Genomic DNA, 15,399 nt, shown 5'->3' with positions numbered 1-15,399 from the left:
CGAATAGCCGTGGGGGCGTGCAGGAATCGTGTTAATTTGGGAGTGGCTGGGTTGAATGCGAAGATCGCACAGTGATCGCCCGTAGATTCAATTGAAACTTCTCGAAAATAGCAGCAAATCGTAAAATCGTAAGAAATCGGAAAACGAGAAATGCATAACCCAGCGAAGATTGTCACCTGACCACGACATTGGCCTCGCATCCAAAGTGTACCTAATCCGCTCTCAATTGCTGCACCATCTACATCACCATCTCAACTGCTCCCTTACGTGTTACTTGGGAGTGGCACAGGTCAATTGAGGCCTCTGAAGTGTCGGTGTCGGTGTCGGTGTCCAAAGTGGAGATTCTGTTGTACCCACGACCCCCATTGACTCCATCCAGTTTCGCCTTTCCAATTTGACTCATAACAACGGCACAACGGTGTGAGGCCGAAAATTGATGCAATAAAAAAAAGAGAAAAAGACCAAGGCATCGTTATTGCCACAGTTGACTCCGTACTCCGTACTCCGTACAGTTGAGCTAATCCCCCACGGTGAAGGCCTGCATCTGCCGCTGCTGCCGGACGTTGGGCAGAAATTCGTACCGCACTGCGACTAGTCACGACCCCTACGATTCTCTTCCCTCCTCCCCCCATTAACCCATTCGTCTTTTACTGAGACATGGGCTTCGTGGCTTCGTGTGCCATTGTTGTCTACATGCCCAATTACCAATTCCCTCTTGTCCTCAGTACTCGTACATCCTTCTGCGTTAAATACACAAAATTCAATTCTTTCGGTGGCACCCCCCACTTCAACAGACCCAGTTACTCCATCGTCCTGCAGCACTGCTTTTCCTATCCTGACCGATGTGCTCCCCGATCTCCAATCCCCTCTCGCCATTGAGGCTTGGTCCTGCAGCTATTCCTGCGGGTGTGGATCGTACTGTTCTCACCCGGCCCTAAACTCAGCACCGGGCCTCACTAACCTTCATGTCGGCGAGTATGGAGACCCGAGGTTCAACGTGGCCCAATGGCAATGGGCCTCATCGGGCAGTTCATTGATGACGTTCAGGGCCCAAGACCGCACTGCAGTTTGTTGTCGTCCCATCCGACCGGGTAGGGGACGAACTATTATACGCTGCCTCACCATGACTGTCCAATGCGGCGTCTGTGTGTCACCAGAGAAACAAGCATATCCTTCTTTTCCCTTTTGGTCCTCTAATACAGGAGTACCCTGCCCAGTCTCACTCTCTCCTCATTTCTCCATCTTTTTGTATCTTTTGTATCTTTTGTTCCTTTTTCCTAGCCGCCCCAACATCCCGTGCAGCGCGAGCCCGACAACCGGCTTGTCACTTTCCTATTGTTCCGGCCTTTCCATCACGCGCCAGTCAGCACCTGGCCTCGATATATGATACGTCATTGAAATATTATGGCTAAGAAAGGAGGGAAAAAGAATAAGAAGAACACCGTCAACCGTCCACCCGTCGGTTCTGCACCCCCTGATACTGAAAACAAAGACCTCGTCGACAATCCTGCCCCAGACTCGGCGGCAGGTGCAGTTGAGGATGGCGTACAAGTATGCACAACTCTCTGACTTTGCCTACCAACCCGTCTCTCGTCAATACCAGACGTTTAATTATGAGACCTCTTCTTTTTCATTTTACCCCGTTACCTATTCATCGACCGATCTGACCGAGGGCCAAAACCAGGACAACAATGAGCCCGCTGCCGATGCGGACAAGGCCCCAGGCTCTGAAGAAGCTCCTGTAGCGGAGCCAAGTGCTTCGCCAGATGATGCCCCGCCCGCTGAGCCTACAGGTAAGTACATGCATCTACAGAGGACCATGTTCATGATTGAGATCTCCTATGATGTTGCGGGTCAGCATTTAACAAATCTCTCCAGATCCAGAGGCTGCGCCACCAGCCGAGGCTGCACCTGAAGACGGTGCGCCTAAAGAGGATGCTCCCGCAGAGCCCATCCCAGAGGCCAGTGAGGAGCCTAAGGATGAAGCTGCAGAATCTGCAGAAACCCCTGAGGCTCCAGCAGAAGCTGCCCCAGAAGGCGAGAAGCCTGCAGACGAACCGGCACCTGAAGAGGAAGCCAAGTCTGAAGAGGAGCCCAAACCTGAAGACGACTCAAAACCTGAAGGCGACGCGAAGCCAGACGACGAAGCAAAGCCCGATGAAGGGCAAGCCCCGAAGGCGACGCGAAACCTGAAGATGAAGCAAAGCCCGAAGACGAGGCAAAGCCTGACGAGGAAGCAAAGCCTGAAGGCGGCGAAAATGCACCCCCTGCTGGTGAGGACACCAAGAAAGGCGGCGGCAACGATGGTAAGCATGGAATTTTCTAACAGGATGTCACATCCCTAACAGTGTTGATAGATGACGAATTTCCAGAATGTACTCCAGAAGAAGATGCCGAAAAGGTAGCGGCCGAGAAAGAGGCAGCTGCCAGAGAGGCGGCCGAGGAAGCCCAACATGATGGCGGTGATGGCGCTGCCGCAGAAGCACCTTCAGAACCAGCGCCCGAGCCTCAACCAGAGCCAGAGCCTGCAGCAGAGGAACCAGCGCCAGATCCAGCCCCAGCCCCAGCCTCAGGAAAGAAGAAGAAGAAGAAGGGCAAGAAGGGCAAGGCGGCAGCCGAGCCCGAGCCCGAGCCCGAGCCTGAATCTCAACCTGAGGCAGCCCCGCCAGCAGAGCCAACAGAACCAGAACCGGCACCGGAAACAGCGCCGGAACCTGCAGCAGAGCCGGAACCTGAACCCGAGGCAGCACCACCAACAGAGCCAGAGCCCACGCCGGAACCCGCAGCGGATCCCGAGCCAGAGGCGGCTCCAACGCCTGAGGCCGAGGCCGAACCTCCCGCCGATGATACGCCTGCCGCTCCCTCGGAGGAGCCTGCAGAACCAGCAGCGACTGAACCGGAACCGGAACCTGCAGCAGAGCCTGAACCTGAAGTAGCACCAGCGACTGAACCAGAGCCTGCAGCAGACCCTGAGCCTGAAGTAGCACCACCGGCAGAACCAGAGCCTGCAGCAGAACCAGAACCAGAGCCAACACCTGCGCCTGAAGCTGAACCCGAAGCTGAGCCTGAGAAGCCGGAGGAAACTCCAGCACCTCCGCCAGCCGAGGATCCGGCCCCAGCCCCAGCCTCAGGAAAGAAGAAGAAGAAGAAGGGCAAGAAGGGCAAGCAAGCAGACCCCGAGCCAGTTCCTGAGCCAGTTCCAGAACCAGTAGCGGAGCCTGAACCCCCAGCACCAGAAGTTCCCGAAGAGGCCCCAGCCGCCGAGCCAGAACCTGCTCCAACACCAGAGGCCGAAGCAGAACCAGCGCCAGAGGAGGAAAAGGCTCCGGAGGAGCCTGCGAAGGAACCCGAGCCCGAAGCTGCACCAGTTGAGGAAGCTGCTGCTCCTGTGCCCGAGCCAATTGAGGCTCCTGCGGATCCACCAGCCGAGGAGAGCGCACCAGCAGCACCCGAACCTGAACCCGAGGTAGTCGAAGAGGCCCCTCTCGAAGTGATTGCTGAAGAGCCTGAAGCCGAGAAGGCCCCCGAGGAAACACCAGCAGAAGCCCCCGCGGAGACACCCGAGGAGCCTGCGCCAGCACCAGTTGACGAACCTGCTCCCGATGCCCCTGCTCCCACAGAGGAACCAGCCGAAGAAAAGGCAGTTGAGGAAGCGCCTGTAGCGGATCCAGCCCCCGCGGCTGAGGAAGCCCCAGCTGCTGAACCTGCTGCTGAACCTGCGGCCGAAGAACCTGTTGCCGTTGAGGCTGCACCGGAGCCAGAGGTAGTTGAAGAGCCAGCTGCTCTCGAGTCCCCAGTTGAAGAGGCACCTGTTGCTGAGGCCGCTCCCCCGGACCCTCCCGCGGAAGAGCCTGCTGCTGCTGAGCCTGAGCCTGCTGCGGAGCCTACCCCAGAACCAGTGGCCGAGCCTGCTGCCGAACCTGCCGCCGAACCTGCCGCCGAACCTGCCGCCGAACCTGCTGCGGAAGTCGTCGAAGAGCCTGTGGTGGAGGAACCTGCGAAGGAGGAACCGGTGTCAGCACCTGAGCCTGAGCCTACGCCTACGCCTGATCCTCCTGCCGAGGAACCTGCTGCTCCTGAGCCTGCCGAGCCCGAGCCTGAGCCTGTTGCGGAACCTGCCCCCGAACCAGCCGCCGAGCCTGTTGTTGAGGAGCCCGAGCCCGCTGCCGAACCAGTGGCGGCTCCCGCTGAACCTGAACCTGAGCCCGTGGAAGAAGCCCCTGCCCCAGCTCCTGTGGAAGAGGCACCGGTCGCTGATGCACCCGCAGAAGCTGCACCGGAGCCGGAGGCCGCACCAGAGCCCGAGGCACCGAAGGAGATTCCCGAGGAAGCACCTGCTCCCGAGCCAACACCAGAGGAACCTACCCCGGAAGCTGCTCCAGCGGAGGAGGCCCCAGCGCCTGACGAATCACCGGCCGAGCCAGCAGTTCCGGACGCTCCGGCTGAGGCAGCTGAACCCGCCGAAGCTGCTGCTCCGGTCGAGACGCCAGTTGAAGAACCTGTGTCTGAGCCAGCGCCAGAAGAGCCCGTTCCAGAGCCAGAAGCTGCAAGAGAACTTCCTGCCGAAGACCCGCCTGTGGAGCGCGAAGCTGCTCCCGAGCCGGCCCCCGAGCCAGTTCCTGCCATTGACGAAGTAGCGCCCGACGAGGCTGTGCCACCCGAAACCCAGCCTGACATTGATATGGTCGGTGCTGTGCCCATTGTTGAAGGGTCTCCTGAAGGCGATGATGCCGCGCGGCGCGCGCGCCGCCGCAAGAGACGCAGTCCAGTGGAGCGTGAACCAGTGGAACGCGAACCAGCGGAGCGCGAGCGCCGACGCTCCAAGACATCGACCGACGGGCGCCGCGACCAACTCGAACGCCAGAAGAGTGACCGAAACGTCCTAACCAACCGATGGGCCAAGGCCCTGGAGCTAGCACGACGCGAACACGATGCCAAAGCTCAATCCAACCGGATGGAGCGTGCTCTTGTCGAAGAGCGCGAGAAAAATGGAATTCCCCCTCCGACAAGCCGAGACGAAGGAGCTCGACTAAGGACAAGGAGAGACCGAGAGAAATGGAGACCGAGCCTATTCTCATGGAACCTCGGTCCCGACGTCGTGACTCCGAGACTCCGAGTCAGCCGATTGAGCGTGCGCGCTCGACCCGAACCTCTTCGAGCAAGCAGGTCTCGTCATCGGCGCCAACCGGCAAGCCTCGCGCTTTCCTGCGCTACATGACAGAAGGCAAATCCGACACCAATGGTCCTCCATTGCGAGTCAATGCCACCAAGGCCTCTCCACCTGTTGAACGGCCGCGCCGCGCCTCAACCAGTCACAGCACTGGTAGTGGCAGTCGCCATGAGCGTGCTGAGCATATCGAGCATGAGGACGGACACTCCATTGGTCGGTCAAGCGGATCTACTTCTCGTCGTGAAGCCCGTCGCGAAGCGCGTCGGGAAGAGCGTCGTACGGAAGAGCCCCGTCTTGAGCGCACTGATACTAGGAAGTCGCGTCGCTCGTCGACTGCTGAGCATGGCCGATCTCGTGAGAAGGAGAAGGAGCGCGAACGTGAACGCTCGCGATCGCGTTCTCGTGCCCGTGAGCGTGAATTGCATGAGCGGGAGCTGGAACATCAGGAGGGTGAGAGAGAGCGTGAGCGAAGGCACGAGGGATCTTCTCGGCGATCGAAGGACTCGAGGGAGGTTCGCTCTCATCGTCGTCATAGACGTGAGGAGTCGCCGCCGAGAGAGTCGAAGATCAAGAGTATCTGGAGGGCCATTGCTGCTCACTAAGGCTCCTTTGGTGAATTTTTCTTTTGTTACTTGATTTCTGAACTCTCACTTTCAACCTTGTCTTTTATTTCTAAAGGGTGGTTTGTGGTCTCGACAGAATGATCTATATGATATGTATGTTTGATGAATTGCATGTGGAGCGAATCATTGCGGGAGTACTTTGATTTCGTCATTTTATCTAGATTTGATCATGCATCTAAGACAAGCTTTTCTAGCTTTTGAAATAGTATCTATTCTTCTAAAGAACATTAACAGCAAACTAGATATCTTTCCTGGAATTCATCAAGCTGCGCCTCCAAGCTGTTCCAAGGTTCTTCGGGGGTTCATACTAGGGTTCTCCACATTGATCCAAAACGCTTTGCTATCTTCGGCAAGTCCACAGGTCTCGGTCCAAGGGTACCTAGTTTAGAACCTTGGAAGTATGAGAGTTACCAAACTTCCCAACTAATGACTAGGGTACTTACATTGCCACAAACCCTTCGACCGTTGATGCGATGTATCAACTTGCCGCGGAGGATGCGTGACTCCGAGGCAGATATGGGGGTGATAAGGGACATATCCATAGTGTCTCTTACTCTTGCTTCTTGTCATGATCAAACCATGTTATTATATATCCCGAGTATAAAGGGATTTTCCCTATGACAAGGAACTACAGAAGCCTGAGGCGGATCGGTGACGACTCTCCACCGAGAGGACCTTGCTCCGTGATGTGATATGATCAGAAAAGCGGCAAGTTCAATCATCAAAGAACATCAGCAGTACGCTCAAATGCAAGCCAAATCAAAGACTCTCGCTCTTCGCCGGTATGACCCTCGAGCACCACCCACACCAAGCGCGATGCAAACCCTCCTCCTCACGAACAAGATAGTTGCCCGTCTCCCTCTCATCCTCATACTCAACAACACAGGCCCCAACATTGACCCTCTTCTTTGACTTGTGCTTAACAACACCGCCAAGCCCAATGACTTCCTGTCGGAAATATCCAGGCTGGTCTTCATCGTGTCCGTCAATAGGACTACCATTTTCATGGTAGTACGGCGCATGCCCCGCAGGACTTCCAGACCTGCTACTGTCACTGCTAGACTCATCGGCCTCGCAGTCGACCTCGAGCTCGATCTCCTGCGACGCGAGACAGCCCTCGCCTCGCCCGCATTTCACGCCCTGGCATCCTTCGCCAATGCCCGTGCCCACGCCACCAAGGTACGTGCTGTACCGCGTGCGCCAAGCCCAGACTCGGCGATACGTAGTGTCGTTGCTGCGCAAGGTTTGTCCACATTGCGTGCATAGCCAGACTGCCTCCTCGCAGTTACAAGGTGTGCGCGCGAAAGCCGTAGCCGCAACACTGCCTTCATGCGGATCCGAGTGTGTGTCGGAGTGGCGGGAGAAGTGTGAGGAGAGTGGTGCGGTGCCGCACGATCGACACAGGCGACGAATGCGGCTTTGAAGGGCGTGCTTATTGGGAGGTTTGATAGTGCAGTTCTGCGGTGCGGTTAGTGAGTGAATTCAGCGATTGATTCGAGAACTTGGATTACTCACTCTGCAGACAACCTTGGTGCAGCGACGGCATTCGGCCACCATGTCGCGTGCACACTTGCCCACTTTGCCGCGGGTCATACGACCCGGGTCGCCGGTCCCTCGTCTCAGGAGTTGGATGACAGATTTGACGCTGTCCGGGATGACAGCACCCTCGTCTAGCATCTCTGCTAGTGTTTCGACGTACTCATTTTCGCACCGAAGAGTTTCTCGCACTAGTTGATGGCGATACGGTGCCAGATTCGCGTGGAATTGACGACATGTACTTGATAGGGCGTGGAGGGTAGTCAGGTCGATCGCTCGAGCGATCTCTTTGATGATGCTATTGGATGCATCTGGTCAGTTTCATTTCCCCCGCATTCCGTGTTCCACAGGCTATAAACACGTACGGATAACAGCTCAACGCCGCCGAGAAACCACTCCGATTCAGAGTCTGGCTGTGAGTCTCCGATAAAGCTGGAGATGGAGGTAAAGCGGCGGATTCCGAATTGGGGTCAACCTTTAGCTGGAAGGGCTCCAATCCGGGAAATTCATCGTCGAGGTCGACAAAGACCACCATGCTGCTCCATCAGAGGCTTTCTGAGATCAGCATCGGATCAGATAAGGGGGCTTTTATAGTGGCACCTTTCCCCCTTTTTGGAAGGTTGAATGTTTGGTTCGCGGAGTGGGATGATGGCGGAACGACTGCTTCCCTCCGTCTTCGGGGGCGGTGAGTTACGTGATCTGGTCTTGACTCCAGGGCTCTTGACTCTTGACTCTTTTGATTCTCTGTTTATTTTGTCTTTACAATGACCTTTCTGGAAAACATGCATTTTTCAATCAATTCAATCATCTCTATATTATGCGGCATATTACCCCTCTACAAGACACACCTAGCCTCGGCCAAAGCACCGATAAGATAGTCTCCAACTTTCTCCAATATTAAACGGCGGGGTCTGCCGACCCGAATCCCACGCGCTATGTGTGGGGGGACTTTATAAGGTCCTGGTAGCCCGCTAAGGCATTTGCTCTCTAACAAATTCAAAATGCCTCTCAACGCCAAAGCGGTTTACACTCGAGAAAATGCGGACTATGTCCCATTCCCCAGTCGACGGAGTACCGTCCACAGTACGAATGGCATTGTTTCATGCACCCAGCCGCTAGCCGCAGCTGCGGGCCACCGGATTCTGAGTCAAGGTGGAAACGCAGCGGTATGCACCTTGAGCTTTGACAGTTACATCCATAGCTAATCATCTTTTTCAGGATGCCGCTGTTGCCGTGGGTAAGCCTTGAGTCTCAAGAGATGCGGTTCGGGCTATGGACTGATTGCGTGATTCAGCTGCCGGACTTAACATGACCGAGCCATGCTCCACTGGTATCGGAGGTGACATGTTCTGTCTCTTCTATAATGCCAAGACGAAGAAGGTACATGCGCTCAATGGCTCCGGTCGTTATCCTGGCAGTGCCAGCTTGGAGAAAATCCGATCGGATCTCGGCTTGGCTCCTGGCGAGCCGGGCAAAATGCCCATGATGAGCGCTCTCTCAGCCACGACCCCCGGAGCCGCCGCCGGGTGGGTGGACACGGTTGAGAAGTTTGGTAGTGGTAAGTTGTCACTGGAGCAGATTTTACAACCTGCTATTGAGCTCGGCGAGGAAGGATTCCCTGTCTCCGAGCTTTCATCTCATGGGGTAAGGATTTGACGTGAACAACTCATGCGATGCGCGCTGACAGTGATATAGTGGCACAACGCTGAAGATGATATCCGCGGCATGTCTCCCAACTTCCGTGAGATGTTGAAGGTTGATTCCGCTGCCAAGGACGGCGTGCGACCTCCGCGCCCAGGTGAGATCATGAAGAACCCCACCCTGGCCAAGACTTTCCGCACACTGGCTGCAGAGGGCAAGAAGGGATTCTATAAGGGCCGGATCGCCGAGGCGATCGTCAAAGTGGTCCAGGATCAGGGTGGCTACCTGTCTCTCGAAGATCTGGCGCATCATGCCGAGGTCGGAACGCAAGAGGTCGATGCGATCTCGCTCAGGTTCACTGGTCAAGACATTGTGTCCAAGGCCACGCCCGGAACAGACGGTGACGCCAACCAGGGCGTCGAGATCTGGGAGCACCCGCCCAACGGTCAGGGCATCGTAGCACTCATGGCCCTCGGCATCATGGAAGAGCTCGAGAAGTCAAACAGGATCCCCAAGTTCACTGAGGCTCAGCATAACTCCGCAGAGTATCTGCACGCCGTTATTGAAAGTCTGCGCATTGCCTTCGCCGACGCCGCATGGTGGGTCACCGACCCAGATGTCGAGAACGTGCCATCACAAGGTCTTCTAGACCCCAAGTACCTCGCGGAGCGAGCGAAGCTGTTCACTCCGGATCGCGCGGCCGAGATCCTGGACCACGGCAGTCCCGCGCACAACCACTGCGACACAGTATACTTCGCCGTAACCGATCGCGAAGGCAACGGCATTTCCTTCATCAACAGCAACTATGACGGGTTCGGAACCGCCATCATCCCCGCCGGCTGCGGCTTCACCCTGCAGAACCGTGGAGCCAACTTCTCTCTGCAAGAAGGTCACCCCAATGCCCTGGCCCCGCACAAGCGACCATACCACACCATCATCCCAGCTCTGATCACTAATATCGCGGATGGCTCGTTGCACTCCGTGTACGGTGTTATGGGTGGCTTCATGCAGCCCCAGGGTCATGTGCAGGTCATGCTCAACATGCTTGCTTTCGGGTACCACCCACAAGCAGCGCTAGACTCGCCACGTTTCTGCCTCGCTGCGCCGACGGATGAGAGCACGAACCGGACGGTCTGCGTTGAAGAGGGTGTCAGCGATGCTGCTGTTGAGGGACTTCGTCGTTTGGGTCACAAGGTCGAGGTTCTGAGTGGATGGAAGCGTTCAATGTTTGGTCGCGGCCAGATCATTCGTTCCTATTATGATGATGGTAAGCTAGTCTACGCTGCCGGAAGTGATATGCGAGGCGATGGAATGGCTTTCCCATTGCTATAAACGCGTTGGAATAGACTTTAATTGAATTGATACCACACTTATCAGAGTTTTGGAGATCTACAAGAAATGTTGGATGATGGCTATGTTGCAAATTAGCCCTATTTATAGAGAGAGTGCTACATGGATGCCAATTCAGATCTCGAATGATCCTTCCATGCTCCCAAACAGCCTATGCTGCGGTCGGCTTTCCCGAGGAAAAATACGAATCAACACGAATAAGCAAAGATCACCCAGAGCCAAAATGTAGACAGCTCCATCCGAAGAAAAAATAGACACGAAGATTCGTATTCCGTATGACGATCCAGCAAGCATCCATCCCCTACTTCAGAAAAGCCACCACAAAAACCAAAAACCAAACAGAAGCAATAGCCCCGGACCAAAGTGTCAGATGTCAGACCATCGCCGACATCCGACCCATAGCAAAGCTTCAAAAAAAGGAGCAAGCCACCACTCTTCAGGGGTCCGCGTAATCGTCGGAGGGTTCACGTCAAAGTACGAACATCCGGAGTAAGCACAGCAAACTCCATACGGAGTACACCAACCGGGAACGGGTTTCCAGGAAACAAGCAAGTCCAAAGCCCTTCAGGCTTCAGGCAACGAGTCTCAAATCGCAAAAGAAAAAAAAAAAGCGCACATCATCGCCGAAGCAGGCAGGTCTGAACGAGGGCCTGAGGCCCAACAGAGCCGCGTGACCATGTCAACCCCTGATCGACAAAATGCCAAGTTGATCCACCGCAGAGTTTGCGATGATGGATAACGTTTCGAAAGGAAATTTAGTCCCTAATGGACTCTTTCCGCACGGAGTACTCTGTAAGGGTTCTGTAGATCCAGATTTGGTTTCGCGTTCGCGGTATCCTTCCGAACTCTACTCCGTACGGAGTGCCCGTGGACCTTCTGTGCACCTGGGCACCTGTCAGTGTCCTGGGACTCATTGGTTGAGCGCTAGCTACGGAATATACTCGACCCATAATATCGCGAATCATTCTAAGCTCCTTCAAACCGGACCAATTTCAACTCGACTTACACGGAGTTCAGGGAAGTGGGGATCGGACACGTCCGTATACCGCTTGTAGTATAGTGTTTGGAGCTGGCCTGTGGTTTCTTTCTATTTTTCTTTTTTTTTCTCGTTGCTAGGCTAGGGCCTGGGGAGCGTTGGTTCATCCGATCTACCTGAAGTCTAGATCGACATGGCAGCGTAAAATTGGGACTTTCGAAAGACGAAGGACGAAGAACCAGAGGACGGAGAGCAGCGAACAAAGAAAGATGGTTAAACGGGCCCAAATGGGCGTAAATGTCAAATCTTATGTGCGAGTGAGCCATGGTTGACATTTTGGTTCCCCGGAAGATTGTCGCTCAGCCGAGCCGTGGTTGAATGCGCCCTACGAGGCATTTTTCTTTTGAGAATGTATATGCTTCAATTGGGGTATAGAGACAATCATAAATGTCGTTATAAAAGAGTCAAGGAAATCAACAAAGGGAAACGATGGATCGCTCCCATCTAGAATACAGTACAGACCTCCCGCAAGATCGGGAGAACGCTCGTCCCCCTTTTTCGCGAGTTATTTGGAAGATGCTCGACCCGAGACTGGTGGATCCCAGGTGATCGCGTCTCGGGGCGCAGTGGGACCAAAGTGTCGTTCTGCCAATGACGACCGGGTCTTTTCAACCATTTGGAAGGGGGGTCGAGACTATGCTCTTAGACACCGGTGTCGGGAGACATTTGGGGTAATTATCCGCTCTTTCCGTGCTCCGGACCCACATTGAGATGAGTCCATAGTCAACGGATTTGGGTCGCTCGTTGGGTTTTCGGCGCCGCTAATATTGAGTGGTCGTGAAGTCATGAGATTGCGCGGTCGATGCCGCGCATAGACCGGTCTATGGACCTTTCACATGCCCCAGGCGATAGGCTGGAAGTGGGGCATGGATTGGGTCTGGTCTTCGTATGGGAGGCAGTCTGAGCTGGACCATGAGGGAGAAGGGTAGTGGCACTGAACGGGCTGGTGAGGTGTTAGAAAGTCGTCGCTGGCTGGATAGTTGGAGAGAAACTTACGGGTTGGATCATGTTCTCTGCGAGAGACATGGGAACCAGATGCGCAGGCATGTCGGCATCGCCGCCCCACCGCATGAGAGGAGTGTTCATTTGAAGCGGGGATGCGTGGACATCGCCATTGATGATGTTTTTGGGGTAGTGGTCGATAATGGAAACGGATGCAGAAGAGATGGAGGAGCTCGAGTGGGGAGGAAGGGAAAATGTGGTGTCGGAGAGAGGCGAGGGGCAGGTCTCTGCGGGAGAGGAGTAGAATGGGCTGTCATCCGCAGCTTCGGAGAGGTGGTTGTGGAATGTTGCTCGAGGTTGCAAAGGCAAGTCGACGCCGCTCCACATCATACAGTCGTTGGCCAAATCTGGGTGAATGCCCGGTGCGACGACGGAACCAATAGACATAGTGCTTGATTGAGGGGTTGCGGTTAATGACAGTCCGTTGTCCATTGACATGCAGCGCGAGATGGAGGACTCCGAGACAATAGGGTCTTGGGGCTTGGGTGTCCAAGTGGGTTGGTCTGATTGGGACTCGAGCTCGCTGATAAGAATGTTAGCATGCGCTGGATGATATCGGTGGTATCGTGGTGCTCACTGTCTCTCCATGTGGCGCGCAAGCAGATCAGTCCGGTGGAAAGCCTTCTTGCATCCGTGCTGTGTGCATCGATATGAAGCCTCGGGGTTGTGGTTCAATTCATGGCGTCTCTTGTGCTCGGCTCTGGTGAAGACCTGCGAATAAAGTCAATTTGGGTGGTCCCGATAATAGCTGATTGGTATGCGCCGACCTTTCCGCAGCCATCGTGTTGGCAGGCATGTACGCGCTTTCCCTTCTTCGCTTTACTAATGCGATGGGTGGTTGGAGTATAGGTGACGGGCACGGTGTCGGCGTTGGGACTGGGGCGCATGTTCTTTCGGCCCACCATATTGAAGTCTGAAGAAAGCTGTTGAGGTTCTGGTAAAGGCGAGAGGGAAGACACAGAAGGCGAGTTCAAGACGGAGACGATGTGGTTTGAATTGCGGTCTAGAGATGCGCGGGGCATGCTGTATAAGAAGAGGGAAGAGGGATTTAAGGCTGAGATAATTAAGAAACTGAAGAAACTGTGAAGAGACGGATAATCGGAAGAAGTGAAGAGCGGAAGGTGGACTGATATAGAGGGAACGATATGTAGGCTGTTCCTACAGATCTACGGATTAATAGACTTTTGAGTAATTTTGATTTAATTTAGAAAAAAAGAATTATAATTAAATAATATTTAAATCAAAAAATAAAAACACAGGGCTAGAAAAAAAAAGAAAAAAATGAATTGAAATGAAATAGGAAAATGGAAAATAAAAAAAGATTAGATCAAACCAAGAGCACGGGCGTGGAGGATGATCGCTCGGGATGATCAGAGGATAAGCTGTACTAAATTTACACAGGGGCTTTGCAGTAGACCAGTGCGGCTGAGGCGCACATTACTGAACGGTCATTGTAGGATAATTTGGTGTGCTAATTGTTCTCTACCGGCATTCAAGTACTTTTCCATTCTACACTATTATTTTATAAGCATTGTATGTACGGAGTATGGAACCCCAGGTGAACCTTGAAAGTGAAAAGCTACAACAACCAGGCCTGGTACAAAGTACCTTGGGAGAAAGTCGAAATCAAGCATGGGAGATATTATTCTCCAATTATCGCAATGGAGCGAGAAGCCGAACCCTACTTCTGATACTCGTGGAGTACAGCTTTCAAGTCCAAGCTCCCACGGAACGCAACGGGGTTGCCCCACCGCGTAAATGGCCGGTGGGACGCTTTCGTGAAATTCGAAGGATCAGGCGCTATTCCTAATTGGGCGCCTAAGAGCCTCGCGACTCCTAATACTTGCATGCGATTGGATACCAACAGCCCTGGAGGACAACGCTATGTCGGAAATAACCGTCCAGTCCAACGAGATGTGATGAAGTATCTCTCTGTAGGTTTACGGAGTAATTCGGCATTGTAAACCCCATTCCACGTTCAATATTTAGATCACAAAGAATGTTAGATCTCCGAGAATGAATCTCTCGAGATGGAGTCAACCATGGAAAGGCCCAAACTTTGCTCCATAAAATCGGGCTAAGCATGGTGGCGCTAAACCGGAAATGGAATTGAACCAAGTCAGCCTAGTGGGGCAGGGCCCTTGACCGGCCATCTTGGCGCTCTTGGCATTTGCTCTTTTACGCTCGAGGCATGTCCCTTAGGTAGCTTGTTTCGATCCGCCGATCATGGACGAAAAGGGTGAATGGACAATTCCCCATCCCGGCTCCGAACGATTCAAGACGTCACTGGAGTTCGTCTGGGGAATGGTCATACGGTTCCTACCATATTTTATATTTCACATATTCATTTTGAGGTATGTTAATTTTACCTGTACAAGGTTCATCCACGTGCATTTGGTCCATATGGTCAACATGGCCAACATGGTTACAACATGGTTCATTCCCTTTGTGTAATTTACTAAAGCACCGGAAAGTACATCCGCCCTCGTGGCATCCAAAGCAAGCCACCTGGATCCTGGTTCAATATTACCTTGCAGATATTAGAGAATGTCAATGTTTAATTTTATTCTGTTCCTGAAACGCGCCATAAGCAGCACCCCTGATTCTCGTCGTTTTCTGGAAAGAATCCTTCCATCTGTAGGTCAAGCCGTCAAATGAGGGGAAAGAGGGTCAGCGAAGAAAAAAGAAAATAAACCAAATAAACCATGAAAAATAAAACAATTGTTCAAAAAAAAACAAGAGATAAAAAGCACAACCTGCAAGGGAGGGGCTTGTTCAAGGCTGAATCCTGCCGTGCTGATGCCCGTCACACCGTTTGCGCAGAGACAAATCACGGGAACTTGGATGGGGTGTCTGGTGGGGGCAACCAGCCTCGCACGATCCACAAGTCTATGTTGTCTGCTGCAGATTATGGTAATCCACGATGAGAATCAGAATCAGGACTGCAAGGCATTGCTGTCGCCACATTCTTGAAACGTTTGATATAGAAACGTTGAAACATCGAAGCATCAGCAACGTGTGGAAACTGCCATAGCCCTCTC

At 53.7% G+C, this 15,399-nt stretch overlaps 4 protein-coding genes across 4 annotated transcripts; 2 read left to right on the top strand and 2 right to left on the bottom strand.

The window, feature by feature from the left end:
* Positions 1 to 1,540: 1,540 nt before the first annotated feature.
* On the top strand, positions 1,541 to 5,772 carry N7506_011327 (PE repeat family protein; the record flags this gene model as incomplete). The annotated part of the gene is made up of 4 exons (XM_056960620.1): positions 1,541 to 1,793; positions 1,879 to 2,273; positions 2,330 to 5,098; positions 5,164 to 5,772. The coding sequence occupies 4 exons, from the start codon at positions 1,541 to 1,543 to the stop codon at positions 5,770 to 5,772; spliced, it is 4,026 nt and encodes a 1,341-aa protein (XP_056806775.1).
* A 780-nt stretch (positions 5,773 to 6,552) lies between these two features.
* Positions 6,553 to 7,864, bottom strand: N7506_011326 (uncharacterized protein; the record flags this gene model as incomplete). Its single annotated transcript, XM_056960619.1, has 3 exons — positions 6,553 to 7,251; positions 7,309 to 7,627; positions 7,695 to 7,864. 3 exons carry the CDS (start codon positions 7,862 to 7,864, stop codon positions 6,553 to 6,555), a joined length of 1,188 nt encoding a protein of 395 aa, XP_056806774.1.
* Positions 7,865 to 8,330: 466 nt separating this feature from the next.
* N7506_011325 (gamma-glutamyltransferase family protein) lies at positions 8,331 to 10,302 on the top strand (the record flags this gene model as incomplete). The annotated part of the gene is made up of 4 exons (XM_056960618.1): positions 8,331 to 8,495; positions 8,548 to 8,566; positions 8,624 to 8,973; positions 9,025 to 10,302. 4 exons carry the CDS (start codon positions 8,331 to 8,333, stop codon positions 10,300 to 10,302), a joined length of 1,812 nt encoding a protein of 603 aa, XP_056806773.1.
* Positions 10,303 to 12,188: 1,886 nt separating this feature from the next.
* N7506_011324 (Zinc finger C2H2) lies at positions 12,189 to 13,380 on the bottom strand (the record flags this gene model as incomplete). The annotated part of the gene is given in 4 exon segments (XM_056960617.1): positions 12,189 to 12,299; positions 12,353 to 12,881; positions 12,936 to 13,058; positions 13,070 to 13,380. The coding sequence occupies 4 exon segments, from the start codon at positions 13,378 to 13,380 to the stop codon at positions 12,189 to 12,191; spliced, it is 1,074 nt and encodes a 357-aa protein (XP_056806772.1).
* Positions 13,381 to 15,399: the final 2,019 nt, after the last annotated feature.

Source organism: Penicillium brevicompactum, assembly GCF_028827555.1.
Source record: "Penicillium brevicompactum strain IBT 35665 chromosome Unknown utg000007l_segment0_segment0, whole genome shotgun sequence".
NCBI classification, from domain to species: Eukaryota; Fungi; Ascomycota; class Eurotiomycetes; order Eurotiales; family Aspergillaceae; genus Penicillium; species Penicillium brevicompactum.
This window is presented reverse-complemented; position numbering and strand designations above follow the sequence as displayed.